Below are 22783 nucleotides of genomic sequence, written 5' to 3'. Positions count from 1 at the left end.
CCGTTGTTATCTAAACCTGCTTTGTAGTTTGAAAAATAGAAAAGATTGATAACTACGTGTTGAAATGTATATAAGAGTTTGGACATGAAATGAAATGAAACAAGGCTTTGACAGTTATTCGAAAATAAAGCACTTCGTGACAAATCGTGTATAGTTCCATTATAATGTAAACAGAGAGTACGAAACTAGGGACATAACACACAGTGACTGAATGCGTGGCTTCAACGTAGTATACACTTGAAATTTAATTGCAAAGTGGTTGTTGTGGTGAAATGTTTGGATTTTATGTCACACCATGGTTTATTTTGTTGATTTATTGATGACCTGCACACTTTTTACAGTTTGGTTCATATTATGTGGGTATATAACAGGGATAAATATACACATATATATATGTATGTATCACTTGACCAAGTACAGTAGAGTTGTGGTAAACCGTGTCGGTTTTATCAGCACACGACTACAAAATTCCTTCTACTGGTGCGGTATCGTATTGTGTTACACAAAATCTCAAAATTAACTATTGTCTGTCTAAGCAACAAGGATAAAAGTTTATTAGAATGGAAAAAGCTAGTTTAAAAGAGTGATGTCATAGAAACACCCGCCAAAGGTGTCACCACACACTTTTCCTTACCCCCCACCCCAACATTTAAGACTCTTTGGTGGTTGTTAGAGAAAACTAAAGACAGAAATACACCTCTGAGAAGAAAAGACAATAGGATGAGATCTTTATTCATTCTTTGGTTTGGTGTTCTGAACAAGGCTTAGAATTTCATACAATAAATTGCTTATAAAAAAGAAGGAAGTAAAACCAACACACACGTTTTTTAGGTATAAGAAGAGTAGAAATTCCACCTATTACTTGTTTAAAGCTTGAAAGCTATCTGTATTCTGGTTGTTAGCTCTAGTTGTTAGTTCTAGTTGCTGGCTTTAGTTGTTACTACCACCCCCATTTTGCTTTTATCAATAAGCATTAACGACACAAAATCGGATTCATTTTGTATTTCATAACAATCACACGACCATAATACAATTTTTTTCATTCTAGACTGCTAATTTCCGGGAAGTCGATAAAGCCGATATTCGATTTCAAAATCAAATAAAAACCAGACTTACATTTTAGATCCTACAACATTTCCTTTCCTTGAATATCTCGACTTTGCTATCTAGTGTGTTCCACCAACCCCAACCAACCCCAACCAACCCCTTTGAAATATGTCAAAACTTGGCCCCATAATACGTCGAGTGGCTATGAGAAGATCAAGAGCAATATTGCTACTATTTATCATTCTAGTCACTCACATACTAGTTGCTTCTCATATACACGACACTCCTATAAAGCAATATATTGCTGATAATGTACCCATACCACATTTGAAACAACTACTACTGGCAGCTGAAAGGGAACATAATGGAACTGATTTCGATACAATAGTAGTTGATTATTTGCGTAAGCAACAGCAGATGCTAGGTACAAGCCTGGCTTTAACTGATGACAAGACTAAGCAGCAACTTGAAATTACGAAACAAGTGTTGGATGGGACGACTTATACCACTAGTGAACTGTTTAATGTCATAAATATTCCACCAAAGGAACAAATTCCACCATTACAGCCATATGATCCACGATATACGTTTGGGTTGTTGCTAAGGTACATCAACTCAAATATGAACAGTCCAGATCTACAGCATCAGCAACAGTTGACGATACCTGTTTTCCACTGGGCTGATCATGTTGATATGTCAGCAATGGAACAATACCTATTCGATCCAGAAAAACAACCATGTGCATACTTTGATACAAGCGTTAGAAACCCCAGGAAGAATGAACGAGAGGGACTTTTGAAACCGGAAACTTATTGTGTTGATGATGATGACATTGATAGGATATTGAAAGAGCCTGCAGCACAAGCAAGATTCACTGCGGATACTATTGCTGCGTTTCAAAGAATACAAAGTGAGCGAGATAATTCACCTTCATTTACTACTGGGTTTCATATTTATAGTAGTACCGGAAGAAATAAGAAGTCGGTGCGTCCAATTTTGTCTCGGTCCTATTTACATGATTTTATGCAAGTGCCGCTAACTTTTACGTTCTTGTTGCCAGGTGGGAAATCGATACAGTTTAATGTCAATCAAAAACAACGTACAAAATTGAAAGATTCAGATTTATTTCAGGAGGGTGAGATTAATATAAAAAATGAAATTGTGTCATTGGCAAGTAAGTTGCCATCACAAAGTAAAGAATTAGCAATGGAAAAACATCTTACTCATGATCAGTTTATCGATAAGAGTGCTCAAAATGTAGTGTCTTTACAATCACAAGCTGAACAACTCAATCAAACTGACAAGAATTATCTCCATGCTCTCGAGACATCGTTACAAGAACAAGATCCCACAAAATATTTCAATGAAGCCTACATTGTCAGAAGAGAAGCAAATTTCGCATTGGGAAGTCATTACGACTGGAGATTCATCAACGGAGTAGTCAATGGTACTCCAAAACAAAGCATATCGATAAATGGACTTCTCAAGGCATTTCTTCGACTAACCAACCAATACAATTTGAACACATGGATAGCTCATGGGTCTTTACTATCTTGGTATTGGAATGGATTGCAATTCCCTTGGGATGCTGATGTTGATGTTCAAATGCCTATTCTGGATTTACATCGCCTATCACAACTATTTAATCAAACTGTTCTTGTTGATTTCGGCATAGATTCAAACAAGGAAACGCGATTTGGTCGCTATTTTCTTGATTCATCGACATTCATATCTCATAGATCGAGAGGCAATGGAAGGAACAATATCGATGCCAGACTTATTGATTTGGATACTGGATTATACATTGATATTACAGGCTTAGCTATATCTGATATGCCCACCCCGGGAAGATATAATTTCTTATTAACTAAAACCAAATATGGATCTCGCAAAAATGATCACTCAATTAACCCTGCGGAAAAGAATAATTATTTACAAATTTATAATTGTCGAAATGCTCATTTTGCCAAATTACAAGAAATAAGTCCACTCAGATTAAACCTGGTTCAAGGTGAATTGGGGTATATTCCATTTGATTTTGAAACGATGCTACATGTTGAATATCGTGCCAAGGGGACATCGAGTACCTTATTTGCTGATCATGTGTTTTTACCTAAATTGAGGATATGGGTGCTCAAAAATGCAGTGTTGAAATTTGTCACTAATGGTGGTCAGAATGATGGTGCAAATCGATTACAAAAAATAAATGAGGGTGAGACGAATGTAATTGCTGTTAATTTGACCGATGATGAATATATTGAATTCTTGTATGAGAATGAACCAGTGTTACGAGATTTCATTGCTACGCATCAAATCACACAGGTTCATACTATGGAACTTGGCAAACTAGCTAAGAGTAAATCATTGCTCAAGATGTTCCTAAAAGAAAATGCCGGAATATATGGGGGTGAAGTTTCCACTGTTGTTGAAGATAATGCTGATTCGCTTGAACGAAAACGAGCTAGTTTGCAATTGGATTATTTTATCAGTGAAGTTGGAAATGTTGAAGGTGGATACAGCTACAATGACGAGTTGAAGAGATTGAACGATAAAGTTAAGCAGTATGCTGCTACTTTGAAGAATCGAAGAGAACCTGGAGTTGTTGATATATTGAAGAATGAGTTTTTGAAGACAGGGAAAGGCGATTAAGAGAAGGAGAAGGTAAAAGAAGATAAAAGAGCAAGCAAAACTCAGAAGAAAGAAGAGAAGAAGAAGCAAAGGAAGAAAGTTAGAACATAGGGACGGGGATGTATTATAGATTTAGAAATGAATTGATTAGACTCAGGTAGTTTTAATCAAGTATATAGTTTAGAATAGATACTATTGGGTATTTTCGCAAAGGAAAAGACCAATGAGCTTCCATATATGTAATCATCTCTCAACGTGGGTCGTATATCAGTTTCTCCTTTTTTGTTTTTCGCAGCCAAAATGTGAATGACAATAATAGTATGTATAAAATAATAAGGTGATTTTTATGTTCTTTGTTTCCATGTACACGACTAAATGAAGTTACACCCAATAAAATCAAATACAAAAAAAAACCATACAAAAAATTCTGGACATCTTCACAACAACAACAACCCATTACCATTGCTACACAACACACATTCAACAATGTCAAGACATCTCACCCTCCGTAGATTAGCCCACCACTACGCACCTTCCAAATATTTAAACGACCTTGCCTACAAATCCAACAAAAAATTAGGCGACCAATTCATTCAACAATACGAGACCAAAGTTCATCATTCAGCTAAAATCACCGATACTTGGAAAAAATTGACTTATTTGGTTGCAATTCCAGCCATCTTGTTGACTGCTATTCCTGTTGGTAAAGTTGAATTGGAACATGCTCATCACCGTGAACATACTAGACATTTGAGTGATGATGAATGGCCTCAACAATATGATTATCAAAATATTAGATCTAAGCCTTTCTTCTGGGGTGATGGGGACAAGACTTTGTTTTGGAATTCTGATATTAACAGACATGTTCAAAAGGATTAAAGAGAGAAGGAGAGCCATTTGGATAGCAAGAGATGATTTGTTGGTGTAATGAAAAAGATTGAAGTTCATATTGAGGTGATATTATTTAACGTTTATATATTCGTTTGAAATTGAATTTTAAGCATTATTGAAAAGACGTTGTAGAGATGTTTAATCTAATTGAGTAGAAAGTGGATACTACATACATGGTATTTCTTCTCATCACAATAAATTTCTTAGTTAATCTATAGAGTAGAAAAGATGTATAAATTGTTAGTTGCAGCAATAGCTACTGAATTCTCCTTTGGATGCCATGATAAATGCAAGATATTCTTTTTAAAGTCAATATCATCATAATCACGACCAAGATTAGATACCCCACCACTCATCATTCTCCTTCTTGATGAATGATGACCAGTTTTCTTGGATTTAAATGCGGATTTATCAGCCTGTAATATAATTTCATCTTGATCATCTTCATCTTCCAATTGTGAAATGGGGGAGTTTTTATTGTTGGGTGGAGAATCCAATTGATCAAATTCATCGTCATTATCTTCTTCTTCGTCGTCGTCATCGTCGTCATCATTATCTACCCCATCTTCATCACCACCAGCTCGTTCTCCTTTACTCTTCTTCTTCGATTTCGACGAAGATGCCCTAAAAGTCTTGCTATCTTCACCCGAAGTAACATTGGGATAAATCATAAATTTGTTATTGTATGAACCAGTCATTACAGATCTACTATCACCACTAAATTGAACTTCAAACTTATCAAACACAGAATCGTTTTCATAAGTATCGCATAACCGATCTCTTAAATGTTCATGAACATTGATTGTCTTGACTGGTTTATTTTCCATTGCTAAATCCCAAATTTTCACCGTCATATAATCTCTTGACGCAATGTATCGACCATTGGCACTAAATTCAACGTCTGAAATAGAACTGGTAATCTCAGTGAAAAAATTATGTGATGATGGATCAGAATATTCTTCAAAAATCTTGGCATGAGTATCACATAATGAATTAGATCTCATATCCGACAACTTTATCGTACCCTTTGATGAACTGTACATGAATAAATTACATTGTGTGGGATGGAATTTAGCACTAGTGATAACTTCAGTCAATTCTTCCATATTTGTTGGTTTGATATCAACAATATTAAATGATTGATCTGCTATACCTAAATTCCATAAATTTATTCTTAAATCATCAGCACTTATAAATGTTTCTTGATCAGAATTGACTGATATGGAATTTATATGATATGCGTGAGCATTTGAATAAATCTTTTTAGGTTGGGCTGATATTAATTTATCATGTAATTCCAATTGTGGTAATTTCAATGCTGATATACTACCAATAGCTCCCCCACCACCACTTTCATTGGGGAAATGATTCAGCCCATTAAGATTATTTGCCGATACCAATTTGATTTGTCTCTCTTGAATCTTCCATAATTTGATTGTTTTATCATTAGTTGATAAAAGATATAATGCATCAGTACCACTTTTCAACCATTTAATTTTATTTATCGTTTCTTCGATCTCCAATGATTTCAAATAATCAAATTCCGCATCATGACTCTGAAACTCGGTGAAAAACTTGTATTCACAACCTTGTTTCTTTTTATTGTGACTTCTTTCAAATAGTACAACTCTACCACCTTTATCACCAGTAGCTAGAAAATCACCAGTACTATCAAATTCAACAGTAGATATGATGTCTGCTTCAGTAATGTTTTCTATATCTCCCTTGTCTCCAAAGCATTGGGAGAATTTCCATGTTTCATCTTGAGTCATGATTGCTGTTGTTGTTGCTAAAGAAGATGTTGGATTAAAGCGCTATATGGATACAATACGCAATAAGTGAGTAGTGAATGTATGTAGTATAGTAATTATGAAATCGATTGATGCAAAATGGGGTAACGTGTTGGTGTAAATTGATATACTATGTGTTGTGTAGACGGACTAATATGTCAATTGTAGTTGTGTGGTTTCAATTGAATCTGATCAATGATCACCAGTGTCGTCCAATATTTTTTTTTTTCTATTGCATCCTTCTCTCTCTCTCTCTCTCTCTCTCTCCCTTCCTTCTTCTCACTCACTCAACAACATCCACCTAACAGAAAAATTGTATAACATTGAATGTTACGTTGTAAGATCTTCAAATTTGTAGAACAGAAGTTCTGTTGTAGATGAATTGATACGCAGCCCTGTGTTATTGTTTGGTGTGGATCACGTCCTACCACAATTTCGTCAAGATCGCCTCTGTCGGAGTTGTTAAACAAGATCAACTTGGACCAATAAATGATACGAGGTTTGGCACTATAAAAAAACTAGTTTACTCTTATTTCGATGGTTTTGAATTTGGGTTGCAAGGTGATACTAGACTTTACATTGAATTTTTGTCTTACTGCTAAGTTTGAAGACTCATCCTTTTTATCTACAATTGCAATAAATTTGCACCGATTTTGCTGCAAAAAGTTTGCACCGTACAAAAGTCCAATCTTTTTATAAATAGGTCTTCAAACATTAATTCGTAATACACTTGACCCTACACTTATTTCAATTAACTGATAAACTGGATTGTGTATACATATATACATATATATGTGGTTTTTATAAAACACTGCAAATTATACAACTACCAAATCATTACAATTAGTTAGCTTTCTTAGCAGCATCTTGTGGTGAGACTTTTCTGTCAGAAGTGAATCTCTTTCTTTGTGGTGGAGTTCTAATTCTTCTGTCAGATCTTGATCTAACTCTGACAATTCTAGCATGAATAGCACATGAAACGCAATAATGCAATTTATTGTACAATTTTGGAATGGCATATTCTTGATAGACTGAAGCTTCAGACAAATCTCTAACAGCAGCAGCTTCAACCATGTTTCTGATTGTTACTCTTTTGATAGCTTTGTCTTTTGGTACACATCTAGCACAGTTCAAACATCTGACTGGCTTAACGTGACCTCTACCTTTCTTGTTTCTACCGTTGGAAGCTCTCTTTTTTGGCATGTTAGCTATAAACATAGTTAGTATCAAACTTGTTTTTGAATTGGATGCAATGACTTGGACTTGTTCCTCTTGGTGTGACTCCACAGGTTGGTAATAATGCTTTCCAACGATGAAAATGATCGACTTGGATTGGCAGACTCTTTCAAACTATGTGTGTGATGACAAAGTTGAATTCATCCAGTGAATTGTTAATGGATTGAAGTTGTTCTGGCGGAGTGGTATGTAAATCATTCAGAGGCTGTTTGCCATTATATTTTCGCTCTTGCTTTGTAGAACTATGCTGATTCTCCTTCTATATATCTCCCCTTGCTTTCCAAAACTTGTCTAATACCATTGCATCCTTTATAGGTACCACCTATGGTTTCAAACATACTTCTTTGATTTGTTGTATCAAAACAAGAGAAAAGGATTTCAAGATTAAAAATTGAAATTTGTATATTGAAAAATTTTATTACTATGAGACTCCTGCGATAGTGAGAAGATTGGGCAATGTACGGTACACTACCTGAAATAGTTTTGTGTAACACTTTCTTGTGCGGGTAACATTTTGTTTCTTACTCGAGTACTGGGGGCACTAAAAGATAACATTTGGGCTGTAGCCCTAGTCACTTTTTTCTGGGTAATTTGTGTCAACTTGCTCATTTTCTATGATTCGAGTTAATTGACAATCGTATCGTGAGGTCGTCCTACGTTCTGAATTAATTGATGAGATAGAGGTAGTTAATACAATGGAGAGGGGGAACATTGAGTAGCTGAATTGATAGTTTCATAGTTCACTATGAGACTTTTAGGAGGAGCCTTCGATTTTTTAGTACGCCAGTAGTTGGGATAGGAATGTCCAAAGCAGAACGATCGTGCAATACCCTTTCCTCCAATAGGTACCATTGGCAATATCAAATTGTACTTAATTGGATCATCCTTTATTCACTTTCTACTCTCAAAGTTGTATATACCTCTAGTATTGTCGTAAAGGTAATGTCGCGTAGTCAATGTCATTTCTTAATTACAACCAATTAGAAGTTAATCAATTTAAATGCGACAACGAAAAAAAATAATGAGGTGATTTCGCAGTGTAAAGGTTTATATAGTTATATATCAACAGTCAAAATCTAACCCTTTATCAAAACACACACACCCCCCCTCCTTAAATTCCATCCTTTTTGATATATTCACCACTATTCTTATTGTCAATCATATAGGGAATTAACAAAGTATGTCGAATAAACATCTTTCATAGCGGGAGTACTCAATTGGCAAACAGAACTTTGATGAGATGGGCCATGGTACAGAGGAATATTGAGCAATGGCATTCATCTTGAGACAGAACAACCTCATTTATACGTTCTCGTTGTCAGAATATTTCCAACGTTGGAACTGCCTCCTTCCCCCCCACTTGCTCATCTAAGCTAATTGCGCTTCTGCCAACGGTAACATACTAACTCCTTATCTAGTACAATGCTTTCTCGTTCATTAAGAATTGTTAGTCAAAGAAGATTATTATCCACCACCAGAATCTTGGCCAACAAGGCTCCTCAAACCACCACGGAAGTCAAGACTGCTCAAGACTTGGCTGAAGTTACCGGACCTTCATCATTGATTGGTCCTGGTGCTAAACCAGGTACCATTCCAACCGATTGGGATCAATCTACTGGTTTACAAAGATTGGAACTTTTGGGTAAGAGAGAAGGTGTTGATGTTTTCGATATGGAAATGCCAATTACTGAGGGTAAAGGAACTATGGAAGATCCATTTTTGGTTCCAACTTACATTGGATACAGATATGTTGGATGTAAAGGTACTGCTGAACAAGACCATAAACCATACTGGATGAAGGTGGAAGAAGGTAAACCATCAAGATGTTGGCATTGTGGAACTGTTTTAAAGACTAAGTACTTGGGTGAACCAGGTATGGCTCATTAAAGCAGTGAACAAGACAAAGAAAAGATGAAGTGCATACAAGAGCAGGAGTAAGAACTTTGATGTGTATTTAAAAGACTTTTTTTAATCATTTGCATGTCCGTATGTGACTTAAAAACGGTTATTAATTTACTTATATATTCGATATATATTTGATGAAAGAAAAATAAAGTTTAAGTTATTTTAAAATTACTGCTGTAGAGATATTATTGAAACTCCTGTGAGTAGACCAGTTTTCATTCCGGTGGTGAATCTCGCAACACGGGTATAGGGGTTTGGTAACTAACCACAGTTTCTAGAATATATGGTAAGCTTCGGAATAGTACAGAATCGGAACAATTTGAGCCGCACGAAAAGTCGCATTTATCTACGATCAGCGCGGTTATTCAAGGAGGTTTAATCGAAGGGGTAATGAAATTTTATGCAAATTTGAAAACGACTATATAAAGTGGACAGATTGTCCATTGTGCGATGAGTCCTACTTCAATTAAGCACTTAGACTAAGTAATAGCTCTTTAACCAGCGATGACTATTAAACAAAAGGTTTTATTTTTGGAGGTGCCCAATAGAGAAGTGCTTGAACACTTTGAAAAGTTGTTTGATTGCATATATTACGAACTAACAACAATTGAACAATGTCTAATTGATTTCCAAACTAAATTCAAAGATATTGAAGCCATATATTGTGGATGGCCAGGATTCGCTCCCCTTGGTGGATTTAAAGGTAAATTGGTTGAATTTGCACCCAAGAGTTTAAAAATTGTTACAACTTGTTCTATTGGATATGATCATTTTGACGTACAAGCAATGACAAACAAAAACATTGTTTTGACGAATAGCCCATCAACTATGGCGTATGATGCAGTTGCTGATTTGGTGCTTTATAATGCCATTGCCAGTTTCAGAAATTTCAAAATATATGAACAGAATTTCAATAAAGATCGATATACACAGACAGGTATGTTGACCAAATCGTTAGTGTCGGCAAAATTTGATCAAAAAATAGGTGCTGCGGTATCAACGCCGGTTTTGGGGTCATCGTATGGGAAATCTTGTTGTCAACGAGCCAATTTATCACCTAGAAATCATCATGTTGTAATTGTTGGGTTTGGTCATATTGGTCAAGCGATCGCTGCTAGATTGTCATCAGTTGGAATGGTTATCCACTACGTCAAGCGAAACAAGTTGAGTGCTGAAGAGGAGAGAAAACTTGGTTTTCCAACGACTTTTCACAGGAATCTATCCGATACTACAAGTTTTGCAGACTTGGTAGTAATTGCATGTCCAGGAACACCATCTACTCGACATATGGTAAATGATGAATTAATAAACAATATGGCAAAGCAATTTAGAATCATCAATGTTGGTAGAGGATTCGTAGTTGATGAAAATTCTTTGGTTAAAGGTTTAAAAAGTGGTAAGGTTTTATTTGCAGGATTGGATGTGTTTGAAGAAGAGCCACGTGTACATCCTGAGTTACTTGATAGACAGGATGTTGTATTAACGCCCCATATCGGTTCTGCATCGACTGAGAATTATAATTATACCGCCATTACTTGCCTTGAAAACATTGAAGCTGTTTTACTTAATTTCGAGAGGCCCATTACCAGAGTCAATTGATAAAAGCTGTTATAGAAAGCGGATGTTTAGATTTAATAGAGTACAATAAAATATGATAGATTCATTCCATATGAATAATCCTTAAAGTGTCTTTGGTTGTAGTAGTTGTATTAGTAGTTGTTATCATCAAATGTCTTGGAAAGGAGTGTTTTGACAAACTCCTTTTTCAAATTTCTTTTCCGAATCCGTCTTTGTGACATTTCTCACAATTCTCGTTCTTTCACTTCTCAAAATCCAACGATCAAAAGTTATTTCAATCTTCAAATAGCAAAATTACTGCTAAAACCAATATCCAACAATACTTTGCATTTTATCCAACTTATAACCACTTACTCAGAAAATGCTGTCTATATACATTGGTGTGTATAGGGCCATATATGACTACGACGCGCAAGCAGAAGAAGAGTTGTCCATACATGCTGATGATTTATTATATTTGTTGGAGAAGTCGGACATCGACGACTGGTGGAAAGTCAAGAAAAGAGTAATTGCAACTGGGGATGAAGTAGTTGACGAACCATCGGGGTTGGTTCCATCAACTTATATTGAAGAAGTATGTATTATGTCCTTGTTACTTGTTAATACTATTGTACTAACTCATTCCATATAGGCACCCATCATCAAACAAGCTAATGCTTTGTACGACTACGATAAACAAACAGAGGAGGAATTATCATTTAATGAGAATGATGTGTTTAATGTCTATGATTTAAGCGATCCGGACTGGATTTTGGTGAGCAATGCTAGCAAACAAGAGTTTGGTTTCGTGCCTTCCAATTACATTCAACTTGATACTGGTGCACTGGCCCCCCCACCTCAGCAACAGGCACAACAAAATACCACGCAGTACCAGCCACCGCAACTTCAAGCACCAAGTCAACCACAAATTCCCATTGCAAACTATGCTCCTCCACCTTCACATCCCGAGAGGTCGGCTACTCCAGAACGCCCACCTCCAACCCCAGAAAAAGATCTTCCAAGACCATTTCCTTCACACAATGACTCATACAATGGATCACAAGAATATAATATCGAGGAAGAAGAGGATGAAGCTCCACCTCCAATGCCATCAAGACCCACGGGACCTGCTTCAGAACCAGTAGCAGGATCGAGCTCAAATTACGAGGAGGAGCATGAAGTACATGCTCCAACAGACAAGGAACATAAATTTGATGGGGAGTTTTTCACATGGTATATTGATGAACTTGATGGAAGGAAAAAGAGACCAATTAAGGTCTCTGTGGGGCAAGGATTGATCATTATAAAACCAAACGTATTTAATCCTAAGAAGTTGAGATTAAGATCAGCGTCTCATATAAACAATCAATGGCAAATTAAAGATTTAATCAGCGTCAATAGTGAAAAGAAGCATGTGTTTTTAGAACTTCAGAACCCTCCAGCGGAATTGGAATTGCACGCAGGAACTAAGGATGTTGCAGATGCCATTACTTCTATTTTAGGCGAATTGAAAGGTGCTGAAAAGGCGGCAGGGTTGAGGGAAGTTCAAAAGGCTTCTCAACCTAGCAAAGATCGGTCCAACAAGAAGATTGGTCGTTTGATTTACGATTTCAAGGCTCAGGGTGATGACGAGTTGAATTGTAAGGAGGGAGATGAAGTATACATTGTCAATCAGTCAAAGTCAAGTGACTGGTGGATGGTTGAAAATGTCAACACTGGAAGACAAGGTGTTGTTCCATCATCTTATATTGAGGTGATCAGTACATCGAAATTGGATGAATTAACTGATGGGCCAGCAAGAAGGAAATCAATGTCTAGTTCCAAGGGCAAAGTTGTCAATGGTAAAGACAGTCGCCATCATCACCATAGATCAAGAGATGAACGTGAGAGGATTAGAGAGAAAGATAGAGCGCACAGAGAAAAACAGAGCGCTACACACGATGAGCACGACAAATCTATGCCCAATTTCCACCGTGTAAGAACATGGATTGATAGTTCAGGCACATTTAAAGTTGAAGCTGAATTTTTGGGTTGTGTCGAAGGAAAAGTCCATTTGCACAAGACAAATGGTGTAAAGATTGCCGTTGCTGCTGAGAAATTATCAATTGAGGATTTGGAATATGTAGAAAAGATTACCGGTTCTTCCTTGGACAAATATAAGCAAATGGTGTTTAAGCAAATGGAAAAGAGGGCTAGATCAAAGAGCAAATCAGGAGCAGTTGCAACACAACCTGAACCCAAGCACTCACAATCAGCTACTGCTGCAATCAACGATACCGCCCCCCCTCAACCTTCAAGACCTAGACCATCTGGACATGGATCGAATGGAGCTCCAGCTTATGACTGGTTTGATTTCTTTTTGGAATGTGGTGTTGATGTTGGTAATTGCCAGCGCTACACACTCAATTTTGAACGCGAGCAAATGGATGAAAACATTTTGGAAGATATTTCTCCATCTTTATTGAGAACATTGGGTTTGAGAGAAGGTGATATCATCAGAGTAATGAAACATTTGGACAACAAGTACAACAGAAAGAGATCAGCTGAACCAGAGCAACAATCTACTGGTAGCTTATTCATTGATAATAATGGAGCATTGAAGAATAATTCATCGACAGAATTGTCGAAGGTGACTAGGGATGCATTGCCCTCTCCCGTCAAGAATCAACTGTCTAATCTTGCTGTTCCCTCAACACAACCAGAACATAATAATAGGATTGATGACGATGCATGGGCTATGAAACCAGCAGCTAGATCAAATGAGAATTTACTCAAACCGTCTCCTCAACCACAAACTCCACAATACACAGGTACGTTATCTGATTTGGTCAATATCAAACCAGTAGAGAACAAGGCAGAAGTTCAACAACCACAACAAACACCATCAGCTCCTTCACTTCAGCCAACCAAGACATCTTCTGCTCCTCCACTTCAACCTACAGAGACTGCAGGAACAACACAAGCACAGAATAACGGCGGTGTATTGGTGCCTGCGCAACGTACTGGCGGTCTTATTCCAGTTCAACGTACTGGTGCTGGATTAAGTGCCATGCCAACTGGTGGATTATTACCAGCACAGCCAACAGGATTCATCCCCATTACAGCCCAGCCAACAGGATTCATTCCAATTCAAGCAACAGGTGTTCTTCAACCACAATTGACTTTTGGCCTTGTTGCTATACCCACAGGACAGAAGACTGGCGGTGGAGCACCACCACCAACAACTTTTGGTCAACCACAATCATTCCAACCAAGCTTTGTACCTCTTCAAACTGGTACAGCAACTGTACCACAAACCACATTTGGAACTCAAAATACTGGCGGGTTACCAAACACTACCTTTGGTACGCAAAACACTGGAGGCTTGCCAACGACAAGTTTCAACCAAAACCCATTGGTTCCAGCACAAAGAACTGGAAGTCAAATTACAGGTGGGTTTGTTCCACAATCAAATTTCGGTAAACAAATAACTGGCGGTTTCATGAATACCAACACGGTGCCATTTGGTCAGCAGCAACCAACTGGAGGTATGATGCCACAAACATCCTTTGGACAGCAACGTACTGGAGGTATGATGCCACAGACATCGTTTGGTCAACAAGCAACCGGAGGTATGATGCCACAAACATCTTTTGGCAACCCTGTGCCACAATCAACATTCAACCAATCAACCGGTGGGAATTTTCCAAATTCATTTGGTCAAACAAACTTTTCACAACCTCAACAAAGCACATTTCAGCAACAACAACAACAACTATTTAACCAATTTCCACCACAATCAACTCAATTTAATCAATTCAACCAACAACCGCAACAACAATCACAACAACCAAACATAAACCAAATGACCAACATGTTTCAAAACACCTCAATCTCACAACCATTCAGCCAACAAGGCGCTTTCGGAAACTCACAATTTGAAGGTTTCAACTCACAACCATTGCAAACACAACCAACAGGTATGGGGTTTGGTAATGCACCATTGCAATCTCAAGCTACTGGTAAAAGAGCAAACCTTGCGGCAGCTACACCAGACAATCCTTTTGGATTTTAAGTGATTAATGCTAATTACACGTATGTATTTTAAATAGAAAGTTTTATTATTTCGTATTGCTTTCACGTAATTGGAGGGCGTTATTACTGGTTGCGGTAATTGCTCAAAATCCAAATCAATTTCCGTACTTGTTAATGAAGTAGTTGCCTGGTAAAACAGCAGTATTTATTCGCTTCGAATCAGCTCTTGTCATAACTGCATTCTTCACTGGAGAGGAACTAGCCCAACTTCCTCAAGAATAGATTTGGTCAAATTTTTGATGATGTCCTTGTACTGTGGGCCGTGAGCCAATACAGCTGCAATGGTAGACAACAAATTGTCTAACAAGTCATCCAAAAGATCACTGGTTTGATTACAACTTTCAAACTTATTCAAAGTTAGCAAAATAATGCTCCATAGGTACTTGTTGAATTTATCCGGAATAAACCTATCCACATTCGAAATTCTTTGAAATGAGCGTTTGAACAGACTCAATATAAACAGCAACAAGTCCAGTACATTTCTCATGACCGTGGAGAAGGCATTCTTTTCACAATTCAACATATATTCATGTAATCTTGTCGTATAGGCAGTTTTCAAGTAACGTAATAAATCGCTAAATGTCCTATAAGTACTAGTAGACAAATTGCAATACCTCATGTAGTTCGTTGTCAAGTTCAAAGTGTCGACTTCAATTTCTAATCCAACAAATTGTAAAGTTTTAGATGAGTTTGCAAAATCAATTACTTGGGTTTTGTCGTTATTCACATATGCTCCATACTTCTGTAACCGGTCATCGGATATAACTTCCAACACTTTGTTATATTGCTCAACAGCGGGCGAAATAAACAAGAAATCATCCACTAATCGAGTGAAGAAAAATGGCAAGTCAGACTCCCATAAAAATCTGAAATTATCAGCAACCATTGAACTGTATAGAATATCGCAAAAGATGCTCAGTAAGGAAAATCCTTGGAAAACACCTTGCTTCCTTCTATAGAACCTCAAAGAATGTGTTTTGCGGTCTTTGATATAGCACTTTGCCCCAAAAATCTGTTGAATACATTCACTTATAACCTCTTTTCTGGTCAAGTATATGGTCTTTCCAGTATCCACCCAAATTGACTTGTTATCACTTGCTGGACTCTTTGAGAGTAGATCAAGATCATTTAAATTAGAAGCGGTAAAATGTTTCATAGATTGCTGCCTTAAGTTTAGTCTCATCTTTCCCACAATCCTGTAGTAGTATTTTGTATTTGACTTGTCATCACGAAACAAACTGATCACCTTTTCAATCAATTTCTTCTGATTCATTCTATCATAACACTCCTTCATATCAAATTTGATAAAATATAGCTTTGGCATGCTAGGGAATTTTTGCAACAACTTGGTCTTAAAGGCAAGAATTCTGTCGGCAATTTGCTGGGTCGAAAATGCGGTCGTAGAATAGCAGGTGTCTATTTGAGATCGTTCATTGAATTTCGTTTGCAAAATTAACCTCACTGGCCGCAATACATTGGCTCGATAAATGTTGAATTTGATATCTTGGTCTTTTTGTTGCTCCGGTGTGAGCTTCGTGTCTAGAAGATGAGGAGACCTCTTGGAAGGAACACAAATTACACGGAACGTATCTTTTTTGGGAATTAGTTCAAGGATGCCATAGTTGTAACTTTCACTTCCTGTTAGTGCTGATCTGATGAAATTATCTTTCGAATACGTCTCCAACCATAACTGTGAAATTTTGTGCCAAATATGACGAGGAAAGAACAATATTTCCCCATCAGTGGTTTCAGAAACATACCAAAAGGCACGTATGATCTCTTTAAGAAGGGTTGAAAACAACCAATGGACGTAATCTTGAAGTAACTTCTGTCTGATTTCGAAATCCTGTTTCGAGGTCACTTTGGGCGTCGTTCCAAGCCATTGATAGTCATTCAAGCGAAGCCCCTTTACAATATCGTGTATATGCATAGATCCCCTTGAGTCAAGTTTCAAATATTCTTCCACTCGTTTTCGAAGAATAGTTTTGTTTCCTTGACCCCCCCAAGCTTCCAATGATAGGAGTTTACCTAAAATGACAAACACAAATTGAATGACCTCATGAAAGGAGCTTGCATTACTACAAACCTTGAGAGGATTAATGGTTTTGTTTCGTAGTAGTAGTTGTTGATAGATTAAATGGTATTTGCAAGCTTGGTCCTTTTCGATGATTGTGTTTAATAAGAATTTTATTCTCCTAAATCGTTTTGCTTTAGTGCTCTCTCCGAAAACATCACTCATAAGTTCATCAGGGTTCAGGTTTAGCAAATCAAATTCCCAATATCGTGGTCTGAATTGCCTGTAATGAAATAACGATGATTTACTAATCAATTTAGACAGGTCAGTGACACTCTTTTCTGTATACGTTATCCTATCTCCAAAAATTTGTATTAGGTTACCCTTGTTTACAATAAAGCCTTTATAATTGGTCAACAAATCAGTCATGCGTGTTGATCCTAATATCTCAAACACTCGTTTCCAATTATATGTATGCAACTCATTCACAACAAAGGATGTGTAAACTAGATTCAATCCACCTGATTGGAAGTTACTTCTTCGTACTTTAGGTAAACCAGAAATCAAGACATTACCCGATTTATTCTTCAACAACTCAGCCACTAACAGCTTTACATACTTTTTGTAGTCATTTCGAAATTTCAACTTTGCTGATATGCGGTGTTTATATTCGTTATCAAGAGGAACAACTTTTACCGATGATAAGAATGTGCGGAAACTTGACAGTTCTTTCTCAGTTTGTTCACGACCCAATACAAACTGCGACAATGGTTGAGCCAGCTCCATTATGTCAATAATCACTGCGGTTGAAGCATTACACAGCGTTTGTGAATCGAAACGGGGACGCGCCGTTTCCAGCGCTACCCCAAAACCATCTCAACCAAATTTCAAATTCATTACACAACGGGATGAATACCGCTCAATGACACAACTGAAAAGTGAAGACCAGTCATACGTGGATTTGAAAAATGGGATTTTGTATGAGACTTTAAAACAAATCAGATTAGGTAATGACACTGATCCTGAAGCACCTAACCTACTACCAGTATGGATTTGCACCATACAACCAAAGAATTCCAAAACATTAATATCACTTTTGAAGCAAAACTACGATGATGATTTCAGGATCAAGCATTTGAAGAGGTTGACCAAAGTTGGCGATCACATAAAAGCAATTATTTGTCTGTATGAACTTGAGAATGAGAGGGATGAGATATCCAATCTGCTCAAGAGCCTACAATACGATAATTTAGAAGTTATTGAAGTACCGCGAGATCAAGCAAATACAAGAGAAACAACATTGAAATGGTCTACTATTTGGCCCCTTACTTGGAAGGGCAATCCCAATCATCAATTTTTGAACTCTGTAAAATTCGATATTGAACAAGAAAGGCATATGGTGAGTGAACTATTGAGTCAACTCGAACACGCAAACAATCGGAATGCTCTGGTAACTATAATGGCAAAAGAAGTGAATAGGAAATTGACAATCCAGACAGTTGCCGTGAATAAGGATGAATGTCACCCACTGGACCACAGTGTAATGCGTGCAATTGACTCAGTAGCAAAAAATGAGATTGACAATAGGACAGACGGTAACCACGGAAGGGGCTACTTGTGCACTGATATGATTGTTTACACAACTCACGAGCCTTGTGTTATGTGTAGCATGGCACTAGTGCATTCACGAATAGTTCGGTGTACCTATTTGAAGTCCGTTTCGCCCGGTGGCGGAATGGAGTCAAGCTATTACCTTGGTGATTTAGATGGACTAAACTGGAAATTCCCAATATGGAGGTGGCTTGGAGAATCAGAGTTGTCAAGATTGGATAATGCTGTAGATAATATACGCTTAGAATATTAGATTTGATTAATGAGGTTGTTTATTTTGTCACATTTGCTGATGGCATCTTGTATCTCCCGATCCAGATGTTTTGGGATTACAATATGGTCCAACTTTTCTAGGACGGCATCAAGATTGGAAAGTTCTTCTTTGATTTCCTCTGTTTGTTTTGCATGTTCGTGCTCCATTTGCAGATTTAACTTAGCAAGACTGTGGTTCAACGCATCAACTTTGGATTGATCAATTGCAGGGAAATGACCAGCATTATCTTGCATATCTTCCAGTGGAATATCGAATTGGACAATGTCACTTTTAATATTTAAAAGCTTCTGTTTCTGTTGCAAGGTTAATTGAGTGTAGATGGATTTAATAAGATCAATTGAGGTGCTGCTTGGAAACAAACTAGCAAACTTGTCAAGGCTGAGTAGCTTTGGTAAATCCAGTTGTTCGGCAATGTACCGACTTATTATTTTCCTTGAATCGTTGGTGTCATGAACCATTGATCCTATCCTTTAATTGACTTTACTGAACAGTTGTTTATATAATGCAAGAAATATTTACAGAACGAGAAAAAAAAAAAATTCAAACATTCAACATTGACCCATTTAATCCAAGGTCTTCATACATACTTATTAACTGCCATGGTCAACTACGAAGCATCTTCTTTTCAAGTTCAGGGTTTAGCATCAAGCATATCTAAAAGACTATCAAGTGAGACCAACTCTTTACTACTAAATGCAATTCCAACTGGAAGACAAGCCAAAAGACATGCTCAACAAATCAACTATTCTGAAGATTTCATAGACGATTTTGAAATCGAAAATAGTCCTGGAGATCTACCTCACAGTGCTCAAGATAGTGGGCGTAACTTGAATGAATCCAAAACTCAAGTCGATGCCCAGAAATATGGGCCTGCTAGAAATACACCAAGAATTAGTTCACTTGAAGATGAATCAAACTTGAATAGCCAGACTAACAAACCGGAGACTTTAATTCCTATCAAGTTGAATTTGGAGAGCACGGTCACCAGTCACAAGGTCAATGATATATTCATGTGGAATTTAAATGAAACATTGATAACTCCTACTGATTTTGCCGCAATCTTGTGTAATGATCTTGAATTACCCAACCCTATGATTGGTCAGATTGCAGATTCAATAACACAACAGATTGAAGAGTATTCGTATGCATCAAATTTATCCATCCCTAATAGAAATCCCTGTAATGTGATTATTGACTTGTCAGTCAATTTGAATAAACAACTATATCAAGATAGAATAGAGTGGGACTTAAACCAAAATGAAATCACACCAGAAAAGTTTGCTGAAATTGTGGTTGCTGATCTCGGATTATCATTGGAGTTCAATTTGGCCATCTCACATGCATTACACGAGATTATTATTCGTGTTAAGAAGGAGATCATAGAAGGTTCGTTTAACAATGAGATCCACAACTTACATTTGGTTAAAGGAATCTTCTTTGAACAAGGATTGCGTATTTTCACCGAGAATAGTGTCAATAACGGTAATGACCATTGGGAACCATCTGTTGAAATATTAAGTTCAAGTGAAATTGAAAGAAGAGAGAATGAGAGAATTAGAAACTTGAGAAGACTCAAGAGAGAGAATATGAGACGTGATTATGACGATAATAAAAGAAGAAACGTTGGTAGAAGAAGAAGAGGAGACGATGATGAATGGAGATAGGATGTGTAAAGCTTGGTGAATTTGACAGTGTAAACTATGTTCTTTGCACGTAGACAGCTACTTCTATAAGCTGAACCTTTGTTGTATTCAAATATCACATCGTCTGTGGTTTAGTAGTTTATGTAAACGATATTATGAAAAACTGTGGGTCGCAGATTTTGTGTAAAAAATCAAAAATTGATCTCATATTGATACACGTCAACACTGATCTATCTTATTCATATTCCTTGATCACTCTGGTTATTACCCACTACAAGCTCAAGTGTTCATGCTCAGTACGTGGATCATCATAGCTTTGACTGTTTACTTGGAAAAATGCGTTGGCCAAAGTTCTAAAGATGGTAATAGTGAGCTGGTTACTAATACATCATCACAAGAATACAGTCCAATTAACTATACACTTCCGGTGTTTTTATCTACAGAAATAATTCCATCTTTTGCAAATGTTTATGGCGAAAGACAAGAACTACATCTTCAGTCTCCGGTACTTCAATCTCAAAACCGTAATGAGTCTCATCCTAATTCAGTCATAGATGACTGTCATTTTATGTCATTTGAAGAATGGAAGAAACAAAAAATTGAGACAAATATATCGATATCCAACACGTCTCGGAATATTACTGAAGTTTCAAAACCAACGACAAATGTCACTACAACCAACTCGACAGCGGTATCCGTAGTTGAAATCACTGAACAAGAAGGAACCACATACAAGAACAAGTTTAATTTTGCATCCGCTGATTGTGCAGCCACCATTGTCAAAACCAATTCTCAAGCAAAAGGAGCGTCAGCAATCTTGAAAGAGAATAAGGATTCTTATTTACTAAATGAGTGCTCAGTTCAAAACAAATTCATCATTATTGAACTATGCCAAGATATCCTTGTTAGTCAAGTAGTTCTTGGAAACTATGAATTCTTTTCGTCAATGTACAAGGACATTCGAGTGAGTGTAAGTGATAGATTCCCAACACAAAATTGGAGAGAATTGGGTCAATTCACTGCTAAGAATATTCGAGATGTGCAAAGATTTGATATTGCAAATCCATTAATTTGGGCCAGGTATTTGAAATTGGAGATATTGAGTCATTATGGAAATGAATTTTATTGTCCGATATCAGTGGTTAGAGTTCACGGGAAGACCATGATTGACGAGTTTAAAGAAGATGAAGAAATTTCGTCTCAACAATTGCAAAGTCCGGAACCAACAACGATTAGCGAATTGGATGCAAATGATAGTGAGCTAGAGTCATTGATCAATGACACTTTCAATGAATGTAGTGTTGTATTACCACACTTGTTATTAAATGAATTTCTCAAGGATTACAACACTACACATAGCAATCATTGTTTACCTAGTGAAAGAAACAATAATTCGGCTTTGATCACTTCAACAACAGCTACAATTGCAACCACCCAGGAATCAATTTATAAAAACATCATCAAGAGACTCACTTTGCTAGAGTCGAATGCAACTTTGTCTCTACTATACATCGAAGAACAACTGAAACTACTAAGTACGGCATTTCTGAATTTGGAGAAACGGCAAACGGCCAACTTTAACAATTTGCTAAGATCAGTGAATTCCACTTTACTTCATCAACTTACAGTTTTCAAAGAGTCATATCACGATATGTATCTGCAATACAGTGAGCTTTTCCATTTACAAGATCACAAATATAAGCATTTCATTGCTGAATCAAATCAAAGAATGAAGAATATCAGCAGTGATCTCACTTTCCAAAAACGTTTGTCCTTTTTCAACAGCATCATCATCATTTGTCTTCTTGTTTATGTGATTTTGACAAGAGAGATCAATGTTGAAGTTCAAAATCAAGCGGTGAAGAGACATAATAAACTGGAGGAAGCATTAGTTCCGGATTTACATCGACAAAATAAAGCTTCAGTATTCAATCGAAGTCGAAAAGATAGACCACTGATATCTGATCCTATATTGGCCCCTACTAAACCCATTCATAATGATCATCATCCAAAACATCGGAAATCCACATAACACAATTTAATAAGAAATATATCGATATACCTTATAATCCTATGTACATGTGTTTAGATTTACCTATAGACAAAAAGAAAA

General features: G+C 36.9%; 11 protein-coding genes across 11 annotated transcripts; 8 read left to right on the top strand and 3 right to left on the bottom strand. All coding sequences in view use genetic code 12, as the record gives it.

The window, feature by feature from the left end:
- Positions 1–1215: 1215 nt before the first annotated feature.
- On the top strand, positions 1216–3696 carry CORT_0A07100 (hypothetical protein; the record flags this gene model as incomplete). The annotated part of the gene is made up of 1 exon (XM_003866486.1): positions 1216–3696. One exon carries the CDS (start codon positions 1216–1218, stop codon positions 3694–3696), a length of 2481 nt encoding a protein of 826 aa, XP_003866534.1.
- Positions 3697–4050: 354 nt separating this feature from the next.
- On the top strand, positions 4051–4554 carry CORT_0A07090 (Cox13 cytochrome c oxidase; the record flags this gene model as incomplete). The annotated part of the gene is made up of 1 exon (XM_003866485.1): positions 4051–4554. The coding sequence occupies one exon, from the start codon at positions 4051–4053 to the stop codon at positions 4552–4554; it is 504 nt and encodes a 167-aa protein (XP_003866533.1).
- A 224-nt stretch (positions 4555–4778) lies between these two features.
- Positions 4779–6338, bottom strand: CORT_0A07080 (Cdc55 protein; the record flags this gene model as incomplete). Its single annotated transcript, XM_003866484.1, has 1 exon — positions 4779–6338. One exon carries the CDS (start codon positions 6336–6338, stop codon positions 4779–4781), a length of 1560 nt encoding a protein of 519 aa, XP_003866532.1.
- Positions 6339–7199: 861 nt separating this feature from the next.
- On the bottom strand, positions 7200–7559 carry CORT_0A07070 (Rps26a protein; the record flags this gene model as incomplete). The annotated part of the gene is made up of 1 exon (XM_003866483.1): positions 7200–7559. One exon carries the CDS (start codon positions 7557–7559, stop codon positions 7200–7202), a length of 360 nt encoding a protein of 119 aa, XP_003866531.1.
- Positions 7560–9014: 1455 nt separating this feature from the next.
- Positions 9015–9479, top strand: CORT_0A07060 (Cox4 cytochrome c oxidase subunit IV; the record flags this gene model as incomplete). The annotated part of the gene is made up of 1 exon (XM_003866482.1): positions 9015–9479. One exon carries the CDS (start codon positions 9015–9017, stop codon positions 9477–9479), a length of 465 nt encoding a protein of 154 aa, XP_003866530.1.
- A 522-nt stretch (positions 9480–10001) lies between these two features.
- Positions 10002–11096, top strand: CORT_0A07050 (hypothetical protein; the record flags this gene model as incomplete). The annotated part of the gene is made up of 1 exon (XM_003866481.1): positions 10002–11096. One exon carries the CDS (start codon positions 10002–10004, stop codon positions 11094–11096), a length of 1095 nt encoding a protein of 364 aa, XP_003866529.1.
- A 340-nt stretch (positions 11097–11436) lies between these two features.
- Positions 11437–15108, top strand: CORT_0A07040 (Sla1 protein; the record flags this gene model as incomplete). The annotated part of the gene is made up of 2 exons (XM_003866480.1): positions 11437–11649; positions 11707–15108. The coding sequence occupies 2 exons, from the start codon at positions 11437–11439 to the stop codon at positions 15106–15108; spliced, it is 3615 nt and encodes a 1204-aa protein (XP_003866528.1).
- A 204-nt stretch (positions 15109–15312) lies between these two features.
- Positions 15313–17928, bottom strand: CORT_0A07030 (Tert telomerase reverse transcriptase; the record flags this gene model as incomplete). Its single annotated transcript, XM_003866479.1, has 1 exon — positions 15313–17928. One exon carries the CDS (start codon positions 17926–17928, stop codon positions 15313–15315), a length of 2616 nt encoding a protein of 871 aa, XP_003866527.1.
- Position 17929: 1 nt separating this feature from the next.
- On the top strand, positions 17930–19006 carry CORT_0A07020 (Tad3 protein; the record flags this gene model as incomplete). The annotated part of the gene is made up of 1 exon (XM_003866478.1): positions 17930–19006. The coding sequence occupies one exon, from the start codon at positions 17930–17932 to the stop codon at positions 19004–19006; it is 1077 nt and encodes a 358-aa protein (XP_003866526.1).
- Positions 19007–19626: 620 nt separating this feature from the next.
- On the top strand, positions 19627–20691 carry CORT_0A07010 (hypothetical protein; the record flags this gene model as incomplete). The annotated part of the gene is made up of 1 exon (XM_003866477.1): positions 19627–20691. One exon carries the CDS (start codon positions 19627–19629, stop codon positions 20689–20691), a length of 1065 nt encoding a protein of 354 aa, XP_003866525.1.
- A 268-nt stretch (positions 20692–20959) lies between these two features.
- CORT_0A07000 (Slp1 protein) lies at positions 20960–22702 on the top strand (the record flags this gene model as incomplete). Its single annotated transcript, XM_003866476.1, has 1 exon — positions 20960–22702. The coding sequence occupies one exon, from the start codon at positions 20960–20962 to the stop codon at positions 22700–22702; it is 1743 nt and encodes a 580-aa protein (XP_003866524.1).
- Positions 22703–22783: the final 81 nt, after the last annotated feature.

The sequence above is a fragment of the Candida orthopsilosis genome (genome assembly GCF_000315875.1).
Source record: "Candida orthopsilosis Co 90-125, chromosome 1 draft sequence".
Lineage (NCBI taxonomy): Eukaryota > Fungi > Ascomycota > Pichiomycetes > Serinales > Debaryomycetaceae > Lodderomyces > Lodderomyces orthopsilosis.
Note: the sequence above shows the minus strand (reverse complement) of the source record. Positions and strands in the feature narration are given on the sequence as shown.